The following is a 20,994-nucleotide window of genomic DNA, read 5'->3' as shown; positions in this document are numbered from 1 at the left end:
GTTACATCATGATATGTCGAAAACAAGCTTTTGGTGTCTTCGGAGAGAGCTTTACAAAATGTGATGAATTATATTGTCGTTAGGGTCTGAAGATAACAAGTTTGAAAAGGAAAAAGTCAACTGGGAGATATACAAAGATGGGAACTTAGCAGACCTCTGTAAGCCGCTCCTCATCTCTGCTTGAGGCTAGCAGCTCGATGCTAATAGCTGCTACTAGCATAACACCGAATCTCCAACCGAACCGTGACAAACTGTCAACGGTTGAGGTGCATTATGCGTAAAGTAGGCAGCAGATTTTGATGGAGAAGAAGAATGGAATATAAAACAGTCAAAGCGATATATCTGGTTCAGCTGCATCGACCCATTGTGGGTCTGACAATGTTACAGGAGTGCAATGCTAAGTACTCTTTTAAAGGCCTGAGGTCTTAGTTGACTTGACTTAAAACAGGTGTTTTCTTAACCTATATCATTACTTTCTTTTAATTGATAGACATTGTGAGTTAGAAAGAGTAAATTATGGTCGGATTTCCTTTTAGTACTATGTGGGTTTTTTGGCTGCAGGTTCTGGCTCCTATTGTAACTACAGTGTGTATCATGGGCAGATGGAAATCGAATCGGATAAAAGTTAACACCATCGTCATCAAAGTAACCACAGACCTACGATGAGGAATCTCTGATGTAGTCAATGTTAATACAATATGAAGAACTCTCCGCTAAGCATTTTATTCCTGAGTTACTTTGTTATTACAATCCACTGATCTTCACGTGCAGTTCTCAGAGCCAGATGATGAACGAGCATCGACCTGGTTATGTTGCATATATTGTGGTTTCACTCTGTCACCATTATAGAAGAGGTAAATCCTGCTTTATTATGGTCCTAGTTTGTTTATTAAGACCCTTACTTCCAAAAAATAGTTTTATAATTATCAAATAATCTCAATTAACATGACAGGAAAACAATACAAATCTTGACGATGCAGGCAACACAACTCTTACACACAGACAGTATCACGATATTACTTTTAATTCAAATTAAAAACATAGTTTTCACTTGTATGTATTCCCTTATAACCCAAACTGTTTCACTGAGGCAGTAGGCACTAAGACAGTAGAGCACTGTGGTTAAACTGCTCTGCTCCCAGAGGTTCATGTGTTTAAACTGGGAATGTGACGCAGAATGTTACTTACTCCTGAATCTACAAATCCTCACCACCTTTGTGGCCCAAAATGATCTCAAACTCGTGAAGTGGCATTAAAAAAACAACAGACTGCTCTTCTTGTAAAATTATAATATAATTTCAAGCACATGTCTTGCAAGACAGGAAACCAAGACAGATAACCTCATTAAAGTTGTACAGTGTATGTAGATAGATGCGTTAATCAATGTCCTTCTGCATGACAGGCCCATCCATCAGCAGCAGTGGTGATGTCATGTGGAAGAGGAGGGGGCTGGAGGAGTGGACTAAAAGATGGGGGAAGGAGGTTCTCATTAAAGTGAAAGCCTTACCGGATATGTCATGGTCTCCGCTCAATAAAACAGTAATGCAAGGGCACATTAAAGACACACAGCATGCTCTAACACACACACACACACACACACACACACACACACACACATCAGGAGGAATGGTTCAGTAACACTCACAAACAAATACTCCCTCTTCTTCATACTTGCCGTCTTGAGGAAAACACTTGCTGTCCTCGTCTTGAGGAAAATGGGAATCCACTCTCAGACTGTTTAAAAATTCTGCTGACCACCTTAAAATACAAACCAGTGTGTATTTGGGAGCAAAAGATCACAATTCGACTTAAATGTGAGGAGATGGTGGACACCCGGCTGTTAATAATAATAATTATAATAATAATAATAATAATAAGTAATAGCTGAAGGTAAAACTGTGATAATCTCTAACTTTTGGGCACAAGAGATATCACTACATCAGCTCCAAGTACCCAGATGGATAGTACGTATCTGTGTGAAAACATTCCCACAGGACCTCCACTTGATACATGGACTGCATATTTTTCTTTAAATGCAACTGTGAAACGGTGCGAAGTGCGCGTTTGTCAGACAGAGACAGGGTGAGTTGAAGAATGTGGCCCCCGAGGGTTGATGTCTGGCGTGGGCACAGAGCGAAGACACAGACACCCAGACACAGCAGGGGGGTTGACACATTCATACTTTGGTTTCAAGTAGTAAATTAATGGTTCTGCTCCAAAACAAGATGGATAAAAAAGGACGGCTATCTTTGCATAATGATTGACTAAATTTGACGTGATGCAAAACAGGCTTTTAGTAAAAAAGCAACAACTGCAATGTAAAGTGTGAACCTGCTGTTTTTCTTATTCTTCTCTAATATTGATAGTAAACACATTTGGAATGGGCTATAATTGAATTCAATTTACAAAAGGCAACTGTCGCAGTGAATGTGAGACTTCTGGGGCCCCTGGAGGTCTGAGGCCCAGGAGCAGCTAATCCAGGCTCGGATCGTCTGAGCCATTTTCCAGCAAACTCTTTGAGTTACACTTTCACAGACACCTGTCCTTGATACTGAAATTAGCCAGTCTATTAAATAAGAGTGCTAAAAGACGAGAGCTCAAGCAACTGGAGCCTTCGGCAGGTGAAGTCAGAAGCTCAACATAAACAACTCCAACATGACAAAAAGGGGATTTTCCAGCACATTACAAAGCAATGACGAACCCCCTCCTGATCAACACCAGGTCTTCAGATCTGTCATCAGCTCAAAACAAGAGGGATCAGTCTCTCTCTCACACACACACACACACACACACACACACACACACACACACACACACACACACACACACACACACTAAACATGCTGTTGGAGCACTACTGTATAAATGACAGCATTCCTGCAGCCTCGACTGTAGTTAAAAGTGCCAGATCCCGCCTGGTGAACACACAGAATAACAGACTTAGCAGGTGTGGACTGCCAGCTATGACAGGTACACACATGCATGTTGGCTCCTTGTTGCAAACCGAAACACCTCGTAATAACAGATGCTGGCCCCGAAGTTTGGCTTCCAACACCGCCCGAGGAATGAGGCTGTATTTGGGTATGAAAACAAGAAAATACTTAACAAATGAAAGCTTTGAAATGCGAGTAGAGTGAGAGCGATAGAGGGAGTTGTCTTTTATTGTAATAAAAAGAGGTTTGTATTGAAGGATCTCTGTGGACAACCGCAGGACAACAAGCGCATGTGTCCAAACAACAGATGGGCCGAGCCACAAGTCAACACTTCCTTTTTTGGAGTAAATAAGAGGGTTATTTGAAAAACACACATTTGATCTCTGAGAAACAAAACATTTGAAATACTGTTGGAAATTTGAACATCACTGAATTTGTTTTCAGAGAAAATTGGTGCTTTAGACTTTGTACAATACAACTTCAACAATAGCTTCAGTGAGACCTGTAATTTCATTGTGATTTGGTCATATAATCATCCCATTTTAGGTCAGAACATTGTGCTTAACATCCAGTTGAGCACAATGTTCTCTGAATCAAAACAAGGTTCAACGTGGTCAGTCGTAAGACCAGAGCTACATTCAGCTGTCTGCATGCAAACCACAACTTGAGCGTGGAATATGAAATGTCAAGAGGTGGAAGCCGGAAATTAAGACCAGCTCCACTAAAGATAATAAAAAAACGTAAATTAAGCATAACATAAGAGGTGCAATTTCACACGGAAAGAGACATATTTTTAATAAACTGCTATTGTTAACACATCACATTTGCAAAAAACAATTTCAGGCTTTACTCAACACATAAAATGTTACAATATCTCAAAAGTGGAAAAAATGAATCTAACTCGTGTAACTTGTAGTAATTTTTTACAACAGCAGCAGTTTTGATATTCAGCATGTTAAGAAAACAGAGGTGACATAAACATCATTATGGCTTTTATGTGCGTATAAAAGCAAAAAGAATAAACAAGCTCTGCTTATTTCCATTGAAAAGCTTATGACATGTATACCAAAGCAGTACCATATAAAGACATTAACATTGTTTATTTTCCACAAAAAAAGGAAATTAGAAGTTGATGAAAACACAAGATTAAAGTAGACTTTAAGACGGTTTTAAGACTTAAACGGACCCTTTCAAAAAAAACACACCGAGGTAAAAATCATAAACATACTGCATATGTGATACACACGATATGGTCCTCTTTGGCATATTACACATATGTGCAACTACAGCGTTAAGCTAATGCTTCATGGAATCTTTACTTTCAGAGCATGTTGCCATGATTTGGAGAGAGTTTGGGCTGCTGGGGAGTAAGAAAGCATTTCCTGTCAAAGATGTAGTGCGTGGATGCGTCCGACATGGCACGCATGGATCTGGGGATCCCGGAAATAAAACCCGGATGATGATTTTAAGTGTGTATTAGTGAGAGTAGAGTGTAGCCTCACAGACTAGAGCCTCGGCACTAAGTGAACGAGGTTGTAAAGTAGAAACTCCAGGGACGAAATAAAGTCTAGTTACGGAGACAATGGCTGCTTGTAAAATATTTATAATGACACAATGGATGCTCTTTCAGATGGCAGCAACGACATATGTTTTTGTTGATGCTGTGTTCTTTAATTGAAGCTCAGAAGAGCCCAGTGATCTCCTCTGTGACCGGGTCGAGGTCAATGTCGTAGAAACAGGGGCGGGTTGGCAGGCCAGGCATGGTGCTCATCTGAGGGAAACATAACAAAACACAAAAGGGAAACAACTTCAGAGAAAAAGACTTACAATAGTCAAAATCAAGTTGTAATCTTTCTCCATGTCCAACGGTTTCATGTTCTTAATGTAACTTTGGTTTCAGGTTGTTGGGTCCAATTCAATTGAAGGTTAGCAACATTTTGAGGACTAAAAGGATCCCCTAACCAAATGTTTTCTGATTTAGGATATTATCTTGTTCAATTCATACATATAAGACACAAAAAGCAAAAATCCATTCAAATTTTAAAATGATTAGTTTTTTTCAGATCCTCCGTCTGCTGTTTTTGCTCCATTTCAGTGTGCTATAGTACGACTGAAATTTGTTCACCAAATTATTCTGTTATTATGTTGAATGAAAGTGAAAAAGGCACTCGCGCAGTGTGTTGCTTGTATAATTATTTACAGCCTTTCAGTCTAAACGATGAGACTTTTAGTTGTTTATTTACAGCATTCGGTCTACACGTCTTAACTGTTAACAGTGTGTGAGACAATGCAACTACACTGAAATATGTTGCGTAATAACTGCAACATATACATTAACTAAATAAACTGAGACATCTGAAATAAATCAACACCCAAATGAAGGCTTGAGAGACTACAGCATAGTCTTCATAATGAAAAGAAAGACACCTTTTAAAGTTGCATCTTCTCACCAATACGTTTGAAATCTAGTGCTCTTCATGAGAAAGGTGTGCAGATTTACTATTAAACTCATAAGTGATGTGAAACATTTCAGCATTGCTAAATCACTGTAATATTAGCAGCTGGTTCATATTCTTCGTCTGTCTTTAAACAAGCGTCTCATAAAAATGTCAGTAACATCAGAACCAAATAAGATAGAAACCTTTAATAAGTTAAACCTCATATTTTGCCACAACACAGCTGTTCTGCACCAAAAGACAATTCACTAAGACTCTCTCTCCAGCTTTGCGTAAATGGGACAGAAGAAGACCGACCCCCTACAGCGCCAATGACTATAATCTAGACTCATTTACGTCTGGGCAGACAGATGATCAATGTGTTGACAACCTACACTTTAGCACTGATGAAGTTGTAGGAACAAAGTCGCCACTGTCTGTGGCTGTCGTCACAATATAGACAGCAAAAGGCTACCTCACAGATACGAGAGATAAGAGAGGAGGCTATGTACAGATCTGTGGTGGTAAGAGCGTTCTCGTCCTGATGGAGTAAGATTGGAAGGAAGAGTTTTGATTTGTCCAATAAGTAGCTAAAAGAACCAAAAATATAAATTATAGAACACACATTAACAAAATGTTTTTCCTAAAGTGAGTACAAGTGATCGACTGAGAGGGATTTTGTTTTTGTGTCGAGCTTTGATGATCATCCACATAATAATAAGAATCACTTTTCAAAGTATTCCCAAATTTATGTATATAAAAAAAACAAAGAAAATTGCAGTGTTTGCGACAAATAGTAAGATAACATTTATCTACAGCACATGTACCTCTACAGTATGAGTGAGTGAGTGTGATCCTGTTAGTGTGAGTAAGATCCCTGCTGCTGTGACCAGCTGACAGCAAACGTCCATCCGGGAAATCCATGTGGAGTTATATTGAGACAGATTTAATAAAAAAAAAATAAAAAAAAGCAGCCGACTGAGGAAATGATTCCTAATAATGCAATTTGTGACGTGAACAGCAGAGAGAGCGTGTGAATGAAGGCTCATGTGTACAGTCAACGAGACCAGATATTAACAGCATGTGCTATGGTTAATAGTGTAATTGAAAAAAAAGTCATCTCATTTAGGTGCCAAAACTCATCCGACTCCACATTTCAAGTCAATAAATGTGCAACTCCAGTGTTTGCTGGATGGCAGATACAAAGATGGAATTGGCCGACACTTTTCCTCTCCCAAAACTCGGCCACATCATCATCCCAGCCGAGCCGAAAAGTAAATACATATTTATCGCTCATTAGACAAGGAGCGACATTCTTTGCGTGCCTCCTTTCTTCTGACCCAGGGCCAGCTTTATGGGCCCATTAGTGGAAATGAGACAGGAAGAAGTGAGCAGCCAATTTCCTGTCTGAGGAAACGCAGCCCTGCGTTTAAACGAAGGGCCTAAATGAGGAGAACACACTTGCATAATCCCACAGAGCGGCTGCTGCCGCTCGCTGGTCTGACGTAAACAGTGACCGCTGTTACGCGAAACCGTTCTGACGACATCCGTCAATAAGGCTTCGACCACGGATGACTCGGACTACGAGCAGATTTGAAGGAATTCGATGTCAATGCATCACCTTTTAATCTAATGGATGCATTAAGGACAAGGAAGGCAGAGTGATTCATGCATTTCTCCTTTTAGTTGTGACAGCACAATGTCCGAACACTATTGCATGATGTCATAACAAATTGCTCAGTGGGAGAAGCTTTTGACTTCAATTTTTTTCCCATAAGATGACATTAGGTGACTCACAGTTGAAGCACAACCTACGATGTGGATCAGCATGCAACTCTCCCTGATGAATCATCAGGTTAATAGACTAAACCACTTTATAGTGATTCAGGTGGTTTAGTAGCCAGAATATCTGGTTCTTCCATGAAAAGTCAAAAAGGTACAAGCGTGTGCATTTAAATAGGTAGACAAAGAAGTCAGCTACGACTTCCACGGGGCAGTTTGCCGAGAACCATCCAATCGCAGAGCTTAAAATTCTGCTCTATGTGCGCTCTTAAAGGTGGATGGAAAGCTTAAGATAACAGTTTTGAGAAAACTGGCAAAACAATAAATCAATTTACTTTTGGATTCTGTATCATTTTTGCAATTATGGCACCGTGTTATGTACGGTTTCATTCTGTTCTGCTCCGGCCCTCTGACAAATGTCCAATAAGACAAGAGGTAGACTCATGTACACCATAATTCAGTTTTATATAGTAACTGAAGCATCGTTGCTTCATTATGTATAACAATAAGCAGCTTCTTGAACGTGAAAGAAGGCAAAATTGATCATATTTCACACTTCTAAACAGGACATACGTCCACAGAAATGAGCTATATTTACAATACAATGTGGTCAGAAAGCATGACAATGCACCTGCCTTACTGTTATAAATATAAGTAGGACTGCAATAAAGAAGAATCTCTGAACAACCGGTTTCACTCAATTAAATTGATAGACTTTGAAGCTCAGATCACAGAAACATACACGACAAAAAAAAAAAAAACTTAAATAAAACTGCTTCAAAGTAACATGATTTTCAAAACTACTTTTTGCTGTTATCAGGGTGCACATTTAAATATGTAAAGATGCTTACATGTGAAGAGTAACTGTCTTAACTGTCGAGGTTTTGAAAGCAACAAAGGATGTGCTACTCTGCTGGTCGTCCTCGCCAGTCTGAAAACATGTTGGCACTCGCAGAATGACATAACACTCCGTGGCTAAAGTTGGAAACTCCACTCAGCCAAATAAGTCCCTCTATTGTACCAAACACAATGCGTCTTTGTCAGAGGAAACCCTAGAGGGGACAATGTAGCTGGAGCTCTACCCCCCACAGACTCTGGAGAAGAGTCTCGGTCAACAACAGCACAGTCGCTACACAAAGGGATTGAGGAGATTATGGAATTGTGCCATTTAAGATTAACGGACCGTTAGAGGGCGGAAATGTGGAAATCACAGTGTGAAACACGCTAAATGGATTCTCTTTATGTTGGGCTGTATGTTCATCTGGTGAAGTTGCTTTATTGGCGGTGAGACAAGTTTGAAAAATGAATGTATTAAATAACCCATTGACTAGAACGGTGGAGTTATATTGGTGAGATTGAAGAGTTTATGGGTTTAGTTTAAACTTCACAGTGACAAGTTGCAGACATTTACTCTGCAAGTCATGTTTAGGACTCAGGTGACTAAATACATGTTCGTCAGTCACACATTAGACAAATACTTATTTACACAGATGCAGTGTTGATGCATAGGGACAAAGCTTCAAATTCCAGTCCTATTACGTTTAATCTCTGCATCCGTTTTACTGTAACTGAAGCAAAAGTACAGTTGAAAAACGGGTCAGTCTGACAGATAAAAACATGCCTGATTTATTGAGTTTGTCGTAGGTCTTTGGGTCATTTACAGGGCCAAACTCAGCGAAAATGAATGAAGGCCTTCTTCTATCTCATGTGTGCCGTCTCTAATAGACGTAATCACAGATCTACAACTTGTTGAACATTAACCATTTGGGACCATGTGGCATACGTTTGGGGTTTAATGTTGCAGTGGAGGCAGCTCCAGCGGGATATGAACTCTAAAGAGATCTATTGTTCTGCCTGCGACCCTTCCCTCACATATCTGAAGAATGACATCAGCCACTTCCTGATTCTTCACCCTGTAAAGACCCTTAACCCCCCCCCGCAGGCCTCCCCCCCTCCTCTCTCACTCTCACGCCCTCACCGCCTCAGGACTTTAGAGATCTGTCTTCCTCTTGGAGTCCCATGGGAACTGAGAGATTGTCAATGCTTTGCCAGATATTAAAAAAAGTTTGCAGTGATTTGCCTTAAGTAGTAGAGAGCATGTAGGTGCTCAGTCGTGTATCCTTTACATGCTATACTATTTGGTTGAGGGGTGAAGATGTCTATGGGTCAGTCTGGCAGACGGAGGCGAAGCCAAAGAGTTCAAAGAACAATTTGGAGGCTTCCTTTGGGTGAGGAATCACAGTTCAAGGGTTGTCAGCGTGCCAGTGGCTCCACGGGCCGCAGCAGATCAAAGGCAAGGTTGGGAGGTTGGGACAGGCGCCACACCAAAGGCACTGCCATGCCTTCCCAGCATGCCCGGTGTTTGACACCTCTGCCTCGGTGTATCAAAGCCCATCACCTCGGGGCACTCTGGTGAAACAGCGGGGGACAAAACACTAAGGAAGCTGCTACCTTCCTGCCCGGCCCATCATCAACCGAGAGGCTCCAGCTAGCCCAGCTCTCTTCTAACCAGCTCAGTAACATGGTTATGGTTTCCCAGAAGTGCAGATTAGGCTTTTAATTAGTTAAGTTAATTAGTACAGTCGAGCTTAAATTCTGTCCACGATGCTGAAGATTAAAGTGAGCAGCTGGAGTCATCAGTGTTTGCACTGGATATTACAGTAAAAGTAAGGGCGCCATATTGTACGATTAGATTCAACGTCTTGTGCAGTACAGCCGCTCAAAGCTGCTTTGACACTTTGAAACCTTTTTGTGTCTCTAGCCTGCTTTCAGAGCATTCCCACTGAAACACACGTGTACAGACAAACGCACATGGAAACATACAAGTTCATCATAAACACGTGATTATGATTTCCTGTGGTGTAATAATGCAACAATCTTTGGTTCTAAGCCAAAACGCTTATTAAGCCCTCAGGGTGAAGCCTAACGCGTTCCAGATTTCGCTTTAAACCTAAATAGCCACTTGGGTCCAGTGAAAATACTTTGTGAACACAACATTGAAATATCTTCACCTTTCAAGTTGATATGGAACTTGTGAGCAAACAGCTGCTTATTAACACATCAAGCTGTAACAGAGAAACATTAGTTGCACGTGCTATGCTATAAGAAGCTAAATGTATTTTACATACAAATCTCTGCTGTACAGCCTAGTATGAAGGTGGTCGAGGTACTTTAATGTGTTGTACAGTACAGTTTGCAGTATTTTACTAAATGTAGTCTACAGCCATTACTCTGCCCAGAAGTTTCAGTTCCTAACAATGATGGAACACACTGTAAATGACAGTATATGCATTCATCACATCTATGCATTTTTGTGGATCCAGTCACTTTCAAAAAGCTCTGTAATCATGAGCTATAAAAACTGCTTTAAACTCTTGCAGCGACAGTTACGTACCGCTCCCACAAGTGGGAAGATGAAACCGGCCCCAATGCTAGCACGAACATCTCTGATGGGCAAAACAAATCCAGTGGGTACACCCTTCTTGTCAGGCATATGGGACAGGGACAGGTGAGTCTTCGCCATGCAGATGGGCAATGAACCATAGCCCTGGTTATAGGAAAAACAAAACAAGGAACTTGGTTAATATGTGTGCGTTCGTGTAAGTGTGACAGAGAAAGGAGATGATCTGTGCGTCCGTTGCTCACCTGTTGATTGTAGTAATCTATCTTGGCCGTGGCCTCTGGAGACAGCTCAATGTCATCAGCTCCATATACTTTTTGCGCGATTGTTCTGATCTTCTCTACAATCGGCATCTATGGGAAAATCAGTGCGTCAGAGAAAGGTGGAAAGAAACAAGCAGTCCGGCCAAAGGGAATAATTGAAAAAATGATATTTAGTGAATAAACATCAGTTTGACGTCAACAATAAAAACAGTGACTCTGTGAGTTAAATCATGCGGCATGTTTGACGTTGACTCATACTAGACACTGCATCCCTTTATAGTGCCAGAACTGTGGCCTGGTGAGATTTTAGCTAACAGACTTTTCTCTTTCTACTAATCCATGTTGAAGCCCATGCCCCCTGCAAAAGACAGGTTCTGCTGTTTACTAGAGTCCAACCCGCGAGTCGGCTTCTGCTGGATCCTCCTTGTCAGACAGTTTGGTCTCTGCTAATTATGATGAGTATTTTCATATTTCTTAAACATGTCTGGAGGGGAACTTGGATTATGATTCAATCATCAAAAAAAAATGCAGATTTTCCAAGGAAGGCATCTGCTCTCACCTCGATGTTGTACAGGAACTGGAAGTTGGCGGGTCTGCTGGCAGCCTCATTCACAGCTTGGGCCAACTCTAAGGAGCCTCGGCCGCCCTGCGCCCAGTGGTGACACGGCACAGCGTCTGACGCTCCGCACTCTTTCGCTATCTGACACACGAGCTCAATCTCTGCCTGGGTGTCTGTCCTACAGGGTCACCAAGGGAAACAAATTACTTATTCAGAGACTGAATGAATGGAACATAAATGGTTCTTTTGTGGGTCCATCTCAACTGTAAGCCCATTGATTGACTGTACATTACAGAAAACTTGGTGATTCACGCTATGTGATGTTTTTGAGGACGTGCGTGTCTGCATGCATCTTACTTAAAGACATTGAGTGCCACCACGACTGGTACCCCAAACAGGTGTGCAATTTGGATCTGCTTCCAGAGATTGCTTTGACAACCACCTGCAACTAGACTCAGATCCTAGAGGAGAAACAGAGCAATGGTCAGGAATGTATTATTTTCATTCAACTGAACCCTACAAGACTGGTAGTATCTTACTGTGTACAGTTATTGAGTCATCACTCTCACATTGTATACTATTATGTGCAGAGTACATTAATAGCATATTGTGCAGCTACTCCAAGTTTGATGGCAGTAATCCAACCTTGCACTCTGTGTGCGTGCGTGCGCAGCCCCAGGCTCAGAGCAGTAAGGCCATACAGGTCCCATTAATTAATTTCCATGGCTCTGTTTTCCCCAGTACTTCTGGTTTTCATTACAGGCTTCACAATTAACTTATACTGCTTCATTATTTACTCAGCTGAAGCAGCCTGAAAGACCAGTGATTTTGGCCAGATATGAACACGCACACACACACACACACACACACACACACACACACACACACCACTTTGCTAAGACCCACATTCACGGAAACCACATGCAAAGGTTGTATTTGTGCTGTTAATCAAATAAGTGCTGTTAACCAGGTTAGTGGGCGAAGTATTTATGCATATAGGAATTACATATCTGTGAGAATACAGACTAAGGCAGATTTATTATACATCTATTTATTGCATTACACACAAATCTCTATAACCTTTTCGTGGCTTATGCAAAAACAGGGTTCATATGTTTTTACTTATACATTTCCAGGATTTTTCCACAACTTGTCATAGAAACATCTGTGAAACATCTGTGCAAAGGCTAACAAAAATCCAGGTCAACTGTACTACAGTAACACTATATCTTAACTAAAATGAATCACAAGCTATGGCTGTCGGGCAATATGACCTGAAAAGCCGGCTTGTGTCTTCACATGACACAAGACTTGACATTGGTCCCATGTTTGATGGACAGGGAAGCACTGCTGATGGCAGCGGTTGTCCCGTTTTTCCAGTAGAATTAAATAGTTTAGCATAGCTACCGTGTTTGTGCTAGCTCTCCCAATGTTCAAAATGTCCAACGTTTTTACTTCACGGTCCACATTTTGCTAGAATTGACATGTCATTAAAAGTTAAAGCTGCGACTCAGGTCGGAGTCTTATGTGGGAATGTCAAGGACATGGCTCTCATGGCAGTCCACTCCAAAACACAACACAAAACAACCAAGCAGAATATGAGCACATGATTGTTTGGAGCTTTAATTTTCCTGTAAACATCCTGACCTTAACGACTAAATGCAATAAAACAGGCTGGGTTAATTATTTTAACTTGATTGGAAGCGATGGAGCAGCCCCCAAACTCCTCTGCTCAAATATGTCATGACATGTAAACACACATACTGTACATTTATTATTATTATGTCTCCCTCATGTTTATATTGTTGTCAGTGGCTATGCTTCTTATTTTTAAGTCTATTTGTGTGCATTTAAGCATTTCTACATGGCTCATACCTCAACAATGTACTCTCTGGGAAGAGGTGCCCCAGCCGACACCTGAAAACACACAAAGACAACAAATATTCACACACTTCAGTATTAGGTAACATTCAGCTATATATGTTATTCTAAGGCAGCATTAGGGACGGTATAAAAGACAGAAGCAGGTGAAGTGGCCATCTAACTGGTGGACAGCGTTACATTATATCAACTTACATTTGGTCCACCGCCGTGCATCTTCAACGCTCGGACAGTTGCAACCAGCACCACCACATTCGGCCTCAGCCCTGACGCCCGACATTTGATGTTGAAGAACTTCTCCATCCCAATGTCCGCTCCAAAACCAGCTTCCGTCACTGTGAAGAAACAGATTTCCTTTTCACAAATGAAGATTTCTAATTGAGTGCATTTTAAGATTCTGGTCAGTATACAATCATCCCCTCATCCCATCTTTTGTTTGTGTTCTTTAGAAAAGACTTACGAATTGCCAAATAAATTCTCTGCACCAAACCAAAACTGGAGCAGCAGCACTTGGAAAAGACTTCCAAATAGGGAGTGAGGTTCATTGTGATAGCAGAAACATGCTGACCTGATCTTGAACCAGTCACTTACCTCTTGTTTAATACCATTTTGACCTCAACCCAACTTTATATACACACACAGGGTCAGTCTGACATCTAGAATCATGGGAATACGAGGTGAGTGTGACTGTGTTTCTGTCTGAGCAGTAACGCTGTATTGAGTAATGGGTTCACTGTAAGGGCTCTCAAAGAGACAGAGCGCCTCTGATATTGACGGCCCCTACACTCAGGCCTCTTGAACGGGCTCCAAACAAAGCAAACAGTCCACCTGGAATCACGGCCTTGTTGAGATAAGGTTTCCGGTTACTTATTGTGTAGATGTGTGTGTGTGTGGCACCATTGTGGTGGACCGAAGCTAGAAGTTTACAGGAAGGCTGAGGTTGATTTCGAGCCCAACGTGTTTTAGTGAGATTTGAACGACTTTTGGTGTTTCTGGAGAAGGCTGGTTTGGTTTAACAGCCAAAGGTTTAGTGACCATTATATTATTGTAAACTCGACTCACTCTGAACATCTTCCCTGAATTCACTGTGTACGTTGTTGGACGCTACAAACCAGAAGCGTTCCCCTTCTGTATGATCTTTGAGAGAGCAGCCTCTGTCGTGGACACAATGAGCATCACGTAAACCTCTTAAGATGTAATTCAATTCAAAGGAGAATACTGAAATGTGACTAGAAAGCAGGTCAGGAGACAAATTCAATTTCTGTGATAAATGACATTCACATGCTTGTGTGTGCAGAGATTTATCTATACAGTGAATGATGCCCGCTTTATAGAGTGCAGTAAAGCTGTCATGAAGGAATGATTTGGATCAGTTCCTTTTGGATGGAAATTAATTATGTTATCGATTCTTGATGAAAACAAAGAAAATATTTTAAAATTCATTGTTTGGTGACAAGGGAACGTTGTATATATGAAGCGTTAAGTAAGAAAGGGAGTTATTTAATGTAGCTTACAGTGCTTGAGGCTCTACTGAGAAAACAAGTGTTTCTATGAAGAAATGCATCACTCTGCTGTGTGCGGTTCTCTGCAATACTCGGGAATGTTTGATTTATTGTACCAGGGATGAGCAAAAAGACTGCAAGGAAGGGAGGAGAGGAGAAGGAAGATAAGCGGGGAAAGAGAAAGAGCTGAGGTAAATGAGAGAGAAGAGAGAATCGTCTGGGTACAAGAACAATAGGAAGAAAAGCATCATTTCATTGCTCGGACTTAACAGCGTCTGGGAATAGGACAATGTTGACGTTTAGCAGAAATTGTGGCTTGGGGGGGGGAGTCTTGGCTGCATCTCTCTCTCTCTCAATGTTAAACAAAGCAACAAATTACGCCTGCGGGATGAGCACAAGAATGTAACGAGGCTTTATGTGGCCTCGACCACTGACAGGGAGCGTAGTGGTTCTCGTTAGCGCCACACTAGAGCTTTGGCTCTGAATCCTGAACCAGCCTGGCAATGAAAACATTCTTGGGATCAGGATTTGTGGGTGTTTCCATAAATTGTGCGATGATCTCCCAACAACTGAGCACAGGAGGAGTACTCATACCGCACATGCACAACAATGCGGAGCAGAGAACTAGGACACGATGACATTACACCAAGCAGCCGATTGACCCCGGAGGACGTCAGGAGGAAACACTTGCAAGCTTCCTGTTCTGTGTGACGACCTTGAACTGGCCAGTAACAAGAGGGGAAGAGGAGGTCGATGTTGTTGTGAGTGTAAAGAGAGCTGGATGGTGTTACCACCAGTCAACGCATTAGTATCAGCACCCACGCTAGTAAAAACTCTAACAGAGAAGGCCGGAAAGTAGGCAAGATCTACACAACCTTCTGATTTCAAGTTGGAGTTGTTGCATTTAGTTGGGCTGCAAATAATGATTCATGTCATTATTGATTAAGCTGATGATTCGGTTCTTTTTTCAATTATTTGGTTTTGTTTTAAATGTTATAAAACCAGAGATATTCAATATAGAATTATATAAAAATAAGACAAGCAGGAAATCTCTGTATTTGAAAAGGCCCATTTCCTGTATTTTTTACTATGGCCTTTTTCTTGGAGGGATAATTTGGTTGTTTTGAAGTGGGGTTGTATGAAGTACTTAACCATAATCAGTATGCCGACCGCCATCTACTTAAGTTCCTCATACAATCCCACTTAAAAACACCCAAATTATCCCTTTAAATTAATATTTGATCTTAAAAATTGTTTATCAATTATTTCTCGACCAACTAATCGATAAATCTACTAATAATTTCTGTACCATTTCTTCATGCGTACTATCACACGATGAAAGCTTTGTATTAACCGCACATTTACATAAAAGGGATAGTTCGATGGCGGTTGGCACACCCCCAGTTTGGAAAAGCAGCTAGGAGTACAATGAAATGTCCTGCTGTGGATGGGAACATATCTTAGCCACCTAAAATAAATGCCCATCTAAGTGTACAGTGTATGAAGAATATTTTCACTCCGTTTACATTTCCCTTTCAGTTCCACGTTGAAAGATATTCTGAATAAAGCACACACTGGATAATGAACCTGTTCCTGTGTCAGTGCTCCCGTCCGTCTCTCTAAACTGCGGGTGTACTATCCCTTTAATGCACTTATTTTTAGTGATTCTGTTTTACTTACCAGTGCATAAATATGCATAATGCATACAGAACTCTAGGATGGAGAATTTGAAGGCAATTTTGTTTTAAAGTGGTGTCGAAGAGGTTTTAGAGCTTTAAAGGTTTTACATGCGGAACATATCATAATTTCTCTTTTTCCGTGGCCACTTCTCTAAAAGCCCAAATGATTTGTTGCTTTAGTTTAGGGAGGCTGTGCGGTGTGGGAACTCTTGCAGTAAAACAGTGTCAGGGGGTTATCTGCGTTCAATACTCCAGACTGCTAATGATACAGGAATCCCTCACATCTGGCATGTGGAATCCATCCCCCAGCAGCCCCTTCGTCGCATTTTCCAATTTTAAGTCCAGATCCCAAAGTGACTTGAAAAACACTCAATAATACAGAGCATGATAAAGGGGTACGTACACACACACACACACACACACACCCCTCTGCGTTCATAGAGAGTTCATCTACTTCTTTTGCCACATGAGCGGAGTTTGCAGAAATAACTTGACTGTGAATTATTACATTATAGTTATTATATATTGTAATATTACATTATAAGACACTTTAGTGTAGTTACATCAGTATTACAGTCAGTTTGGGTTTACTTTTTGTGTTGAAAACAGCTGCCTGCTGCGTCCAAAACAAGGCTGATGAGAACGGTGAGAGTGAACCAGGGATGATGAGGTCTGTCAGGTTGTCACTATCACATTACACACAGTCAGTCGATCCATTATTAATAAAATAAAAATATTGAGCCTTTTTGGAAGAGAAGACAAAAGCGAAGAATAAAATGATTCCCCATATTACCCAGACAGTCTGTTGTAAATCCATTACAATCCTTCTTTAAAGTGGAGCTCATGGACTCGCTGTAGTGATGCATGTGTTCTTGTGCAGTGAGGGATTACTAGCTCTCCATTTCACCTCCAAATAAAGTAGGACAGATAATCCAGCCTAAACCCTTCAGACTTCGTCATCGTGTTTCATCTTAGCAATTACTTTGGTGTCTACAATGCTTTTACAACCAATACAAATAATGACCCATGTCCAGACTGCATTTGCAGATATATTCATTTTCTTAATTTCGCTATAATTATTCTTTACAGTGGTGCCATTTAAAATAAGGCAAAGTGTGTAGCATCAGAAAAATAAGGGCCTGAGAGGGGAGGGAGTTACATGCATCCCAGCTGCAGAGGGCGAAAAAGGAGGGAGGTCGAGTTCCTGGCATACCTGAGAGTCGGGTAACAAACACACAGACAGGGAAGAGGGGGGGTGAGACGGCAAGATGGAAAATAAGTGGAGAGGAGAGGTTGAGTGTAAAACGCACACGAGCCTCTCTGCTCCAGTGTTGTGAAACCCAACTCTCTGCTCACGCTGCCGACACACTTGCTCACAGATGACAGCTTGTGTAAATGTTGTGTGTGCCCAAAGAGTCACCAGTCTCCTCTTACCCGCTATTGCTCTCACAGAAAACTCTCCCACGTACGCAGAAACATAAGCCTCGACGAGATTGACGCGTACATCAAACTCACCTGACAGACTCAACAACACACACGAGTACATTCCCAACATATTTCTGCAGCCAAAGTAAACGAGGACGGACGGACGGCAGCGGGATAGATAGACAGATAAAAATGGAAATACTCAAGTATGCTTTGACGTTGAAGGGATTAGTGTGGTTTACTCTAAAGCATTCCAAGGGCTCTTAAGATTATCAATCAACTTCCTTCCTCTCGCTCTATCCTGTATTTTTATTTTTTTTTTTACGCAAGCTTTCTACCCGTTTCCTAGAAAGTTACGCAGCAGCAAGACACCAGAGCAGCGCACGAGTAGTCAACCGGAGGAAGTCAGAACAGAGCCAGAACTATAAAGAAGGCCAAAGGTTGCAAAGGCAGGGGAGCAAGCTGAAGTTCATGGCTGAAGTTCATGACTGGTGTAAACTGTAAATTGTAGTTTAATCTGCCCTGCAAAGGCCTTAGGCCTTAAATCCCTCCACACCTGGGGTTCCTAGACTCTGCAGTTAACATCTTGTGGTCTGTCATCCCCGAAGTCTTTGTGGTTGTGCGTCTGCTTCAGCTTGTGCGTGTATGCGTGATCTGTATGCACGGATTGTGCGTTCTTACCCACAAAGCCGTCCCGTCCGACCAACTTCAAAGCCAGCTTGTCTGCCAGCACGGAGGAGTTGCCATGGGCGATGTTGGCGAAGGGCCCAGCATGGACAAACACCGGCGTACCCTGCAGCAATAAGAGGGGCACACAAACACGCAGGAGGAGATGAGGAAACAGTGCAACCCACAGCAACTCACCCGATCAAGTTGAAATAAGGACTAAACGCGTTCTTTCAAACTAAATCCGATATCTTTCAGAAACGTAAATAGATGCTGAAGTGTGGATGCACTTTGGCTGGCACTGTGGTTGTCTAAACAGCAGGCACACGTTAAGAGGTACTCAACTGGCACGGCAGCCCGACTACGGGCCAAGCTTCCTTCCCCTGCTGATCCTTAAAGACTGGACACACACACACACAGACAAACTGAAAGAGCACTTCAAGTGTAAGTTACCGCCTCTGGCAGACACAGAGGCCACTGCAATCACTTTCAGCGAGGCAGTGCAACGTGCAATACGTGCGAGGAACACGTCATATGCTCAGCATTTACAGATCAAATAAATGTGAAAAGTCAAATTTTTTTTAAAGTGGAGCTTTGACTGTTGGATATCCCCGTTTGTATGCTTACTTCTCCAGAGAGGCAACAGCTCTGCAACATTCATTCAAAGATAGTTTACAGAGTGCATTCAGCCAAGACAAGGAGAGGTCTACTGCTCAAGGTAACAATCCTTCAGTTGCACTCAAGACAGACTTTAAAAAAGGAAAATGATTGAGAAAACTGTTCAAGAAGAAAACTGGGGAAAGCCAAGTGACCCATTGTTACGCTGCATGAGAATTCCTTGAGAAGGAGGGAAAAGGGAAGGATGGGAAGAACTTGCATGGTTTTCTAAGCTTTTGTTTGCATACCTCTCCCTCTGCCTGCATAAACAGCCTCCCCTCAGAGGAGTAAATCAGCCATTTAACAAGGCTCTGACAAAACGCTGTCTATTTGTCTATGAAAAGTAGGAGAACAGATCACAGCAGCAGAAAAGAAGGTCTACAAGGAAAAGAGAGGCAGCTGCGAGGAAAAAGAGAAAGACAGAACATTAAAAAGACAAAAAGCAACATCCTGTTAGTAGCCATTCAATAACATGTTCCTTTCTTTATTCAAAAGGAAAGTCCACACACGTCATACATTACGTGAATTCCCATCTGTGTTTCAACTCCTGAACTTTAACAGGACCCAGTTTACACTTTCCACGTCCGTACATGAGGGAAAGAGATTCAGGCAATAAATAAGCCCCAACAGGTTGATGAAAGTGGAAAGACCTGAAAAGTCCGGTCTGTCACCTCTTCAACTCGCGGACAAGAGGATTAGGAAGACAAGGGAAATGAACAAAAACAGGAAGATGGAGATCATGTCACGTTTTCCTTTGCTCGTGCATCTCTTGTACAGTCCACCACACCAGCTGCAGACCAGTGCTACACTAATACAAATGTTCCCAGTCTAGCAGAAGGATTCAAACCTGAGAGTCTGTAGTCACAGGTCTGATCGTCTATGCTACGTCTACTGCTTCTCGCTGGGGAAGATGCATACGGTGGGTTCGAGGAAATGCCTCATAGACAGGATGTATGAAAAACACGGAATGACTGAGGTCTGCTTTATAGAAACGTACACAGGGAGTAGTTTCTTCTTGTGCTTGGTCTCCTCCAAACCCCATCTGAAACAACAGAAACGTGTGCTCTAACACACACACACAAAAAACACACTAGCTTCCATATGCCAACTCCATTCTCATGTGTGTGTGTGTGTCTGTATTCAACACAAACAATTACAAGCCAAGAGGGCATGAGGGGCACAGGCGGCCAAGCTGCATGGAAAGTTCTCATGGAGCTCTGAGGCCCGGTCGGTCCCGATACCAGTTCCCTAACCAGAATCACAGGAAACCCACACAGGAAGCCGTTTCACACAACATGACCGCAATGCTTCCTCAAAAAAAACAACTCTGAAAGTAACCAAATATCTGCTGCATGCTACACTCCACCCCCTCTACACCCAGTCTGTGTTTACTTTCCCCACCCAGTTGCCATGTGTACCCAAGCTTTCTGTTCAAAACCAACAAAAAAGACAAATAGTCCCACAACAAAAACCTGTTAGCAGGAGCATGACTGCTAACATTGTTAACTTTAATGACTTAAATCAATCTGACAGAATAATACACTTTGGCCCACACAGCCCCGTGTCTCAGACTCTTAGCTGGAACAGCGTACCATGAGAACATCAAGAACAAAGATAAACCAGACGCAGTCGCCTGGATGTACAAACGCCAACACACTGCCGAGGCACCACAATGACAGGACAAGTACTGCAGCACCACGATCTTTGGAATGTGTCTTTTCTCATTTGACAAAGACGGAAGAAGACCGTCTCACCGATTTTGAGATATTTTTGAGACTTCAGGGGGCGTTCCAGTTAAACTTTCTGACTGGG

At 41.9% G+C, this 20,994-nt stretch overlaps 1 protein-coding gene across 1 annotated transcript in view; it reads right to left on the bottom strand.

Annotated features, from left to right (window-relative positions):
- Positions 1-2,886: 2,886 nt before the first annotated feature.
- mthfd1l (methylenetetrahydrofolate dehydrogenase (NADP+ dependent) 1 like) overlaps positions 2,887-20,994 on the bottom strand; it is a 31,649-nt gene continuing 13,541 nt past the window's right edge. The window contains exons 20-27 of the mRNA XM_031875491.1: positions 18,541-18,652; positions 13,449-13,588; positions 13,248-13,289; positions 11,730-11,833; positions 11,373-11,550; positions 10,796-10,903; positions 10,545-10,697; positions 2,887-4,704 (exon numbers count right to left, since the gene is read on the bottom strand). Coding sequence (XP_031731351.1) covers positions 4,615-4,704; positions 10,545-10,697; positions 10,796-10,903; positions 11,373-11,550; positions 11,730-11,833; positions 13,248-13,289; positions 13,449-13,588; positions 18,541-18,652 — 927 coding nt within the window. The 3' untranslated portion in view covers positions 2,887-4,614. The remainder of the gene's footprint in view (positions 4,705-10,544; positions 10,698-10,795; positions 10,904-11,372; positions 11,551-11,729; positions 11,834-13,247; positions 13,290-13,448; positions 13,589-18,540; positions 18,653-20,994) is intronic.

Source organism: Anarrhichthys ocellatus, unplaced genomic scaffold, assembly GCF_004355925.1.
Source record: "Anarrhichthys ocellatus isolate YVR2014 unplaced genomic scaffold, GSC_Weel_1.0 scaffold91, whole genome shotgun sequence".
Classification (NCBI taxonomy): domain Eukaryota; kingdom Metazoa; phylum Chordata; class Actinopteri; order Perciformes; family Anarhichadidae; genus Anarrhichthys; species Anarrhichthys ocellatus.
The sequence above is the reverse complement of the archived record's forward strand: the minus strand, read 5'-3'. Positions and strand labels throughout refer to the sequence as shown.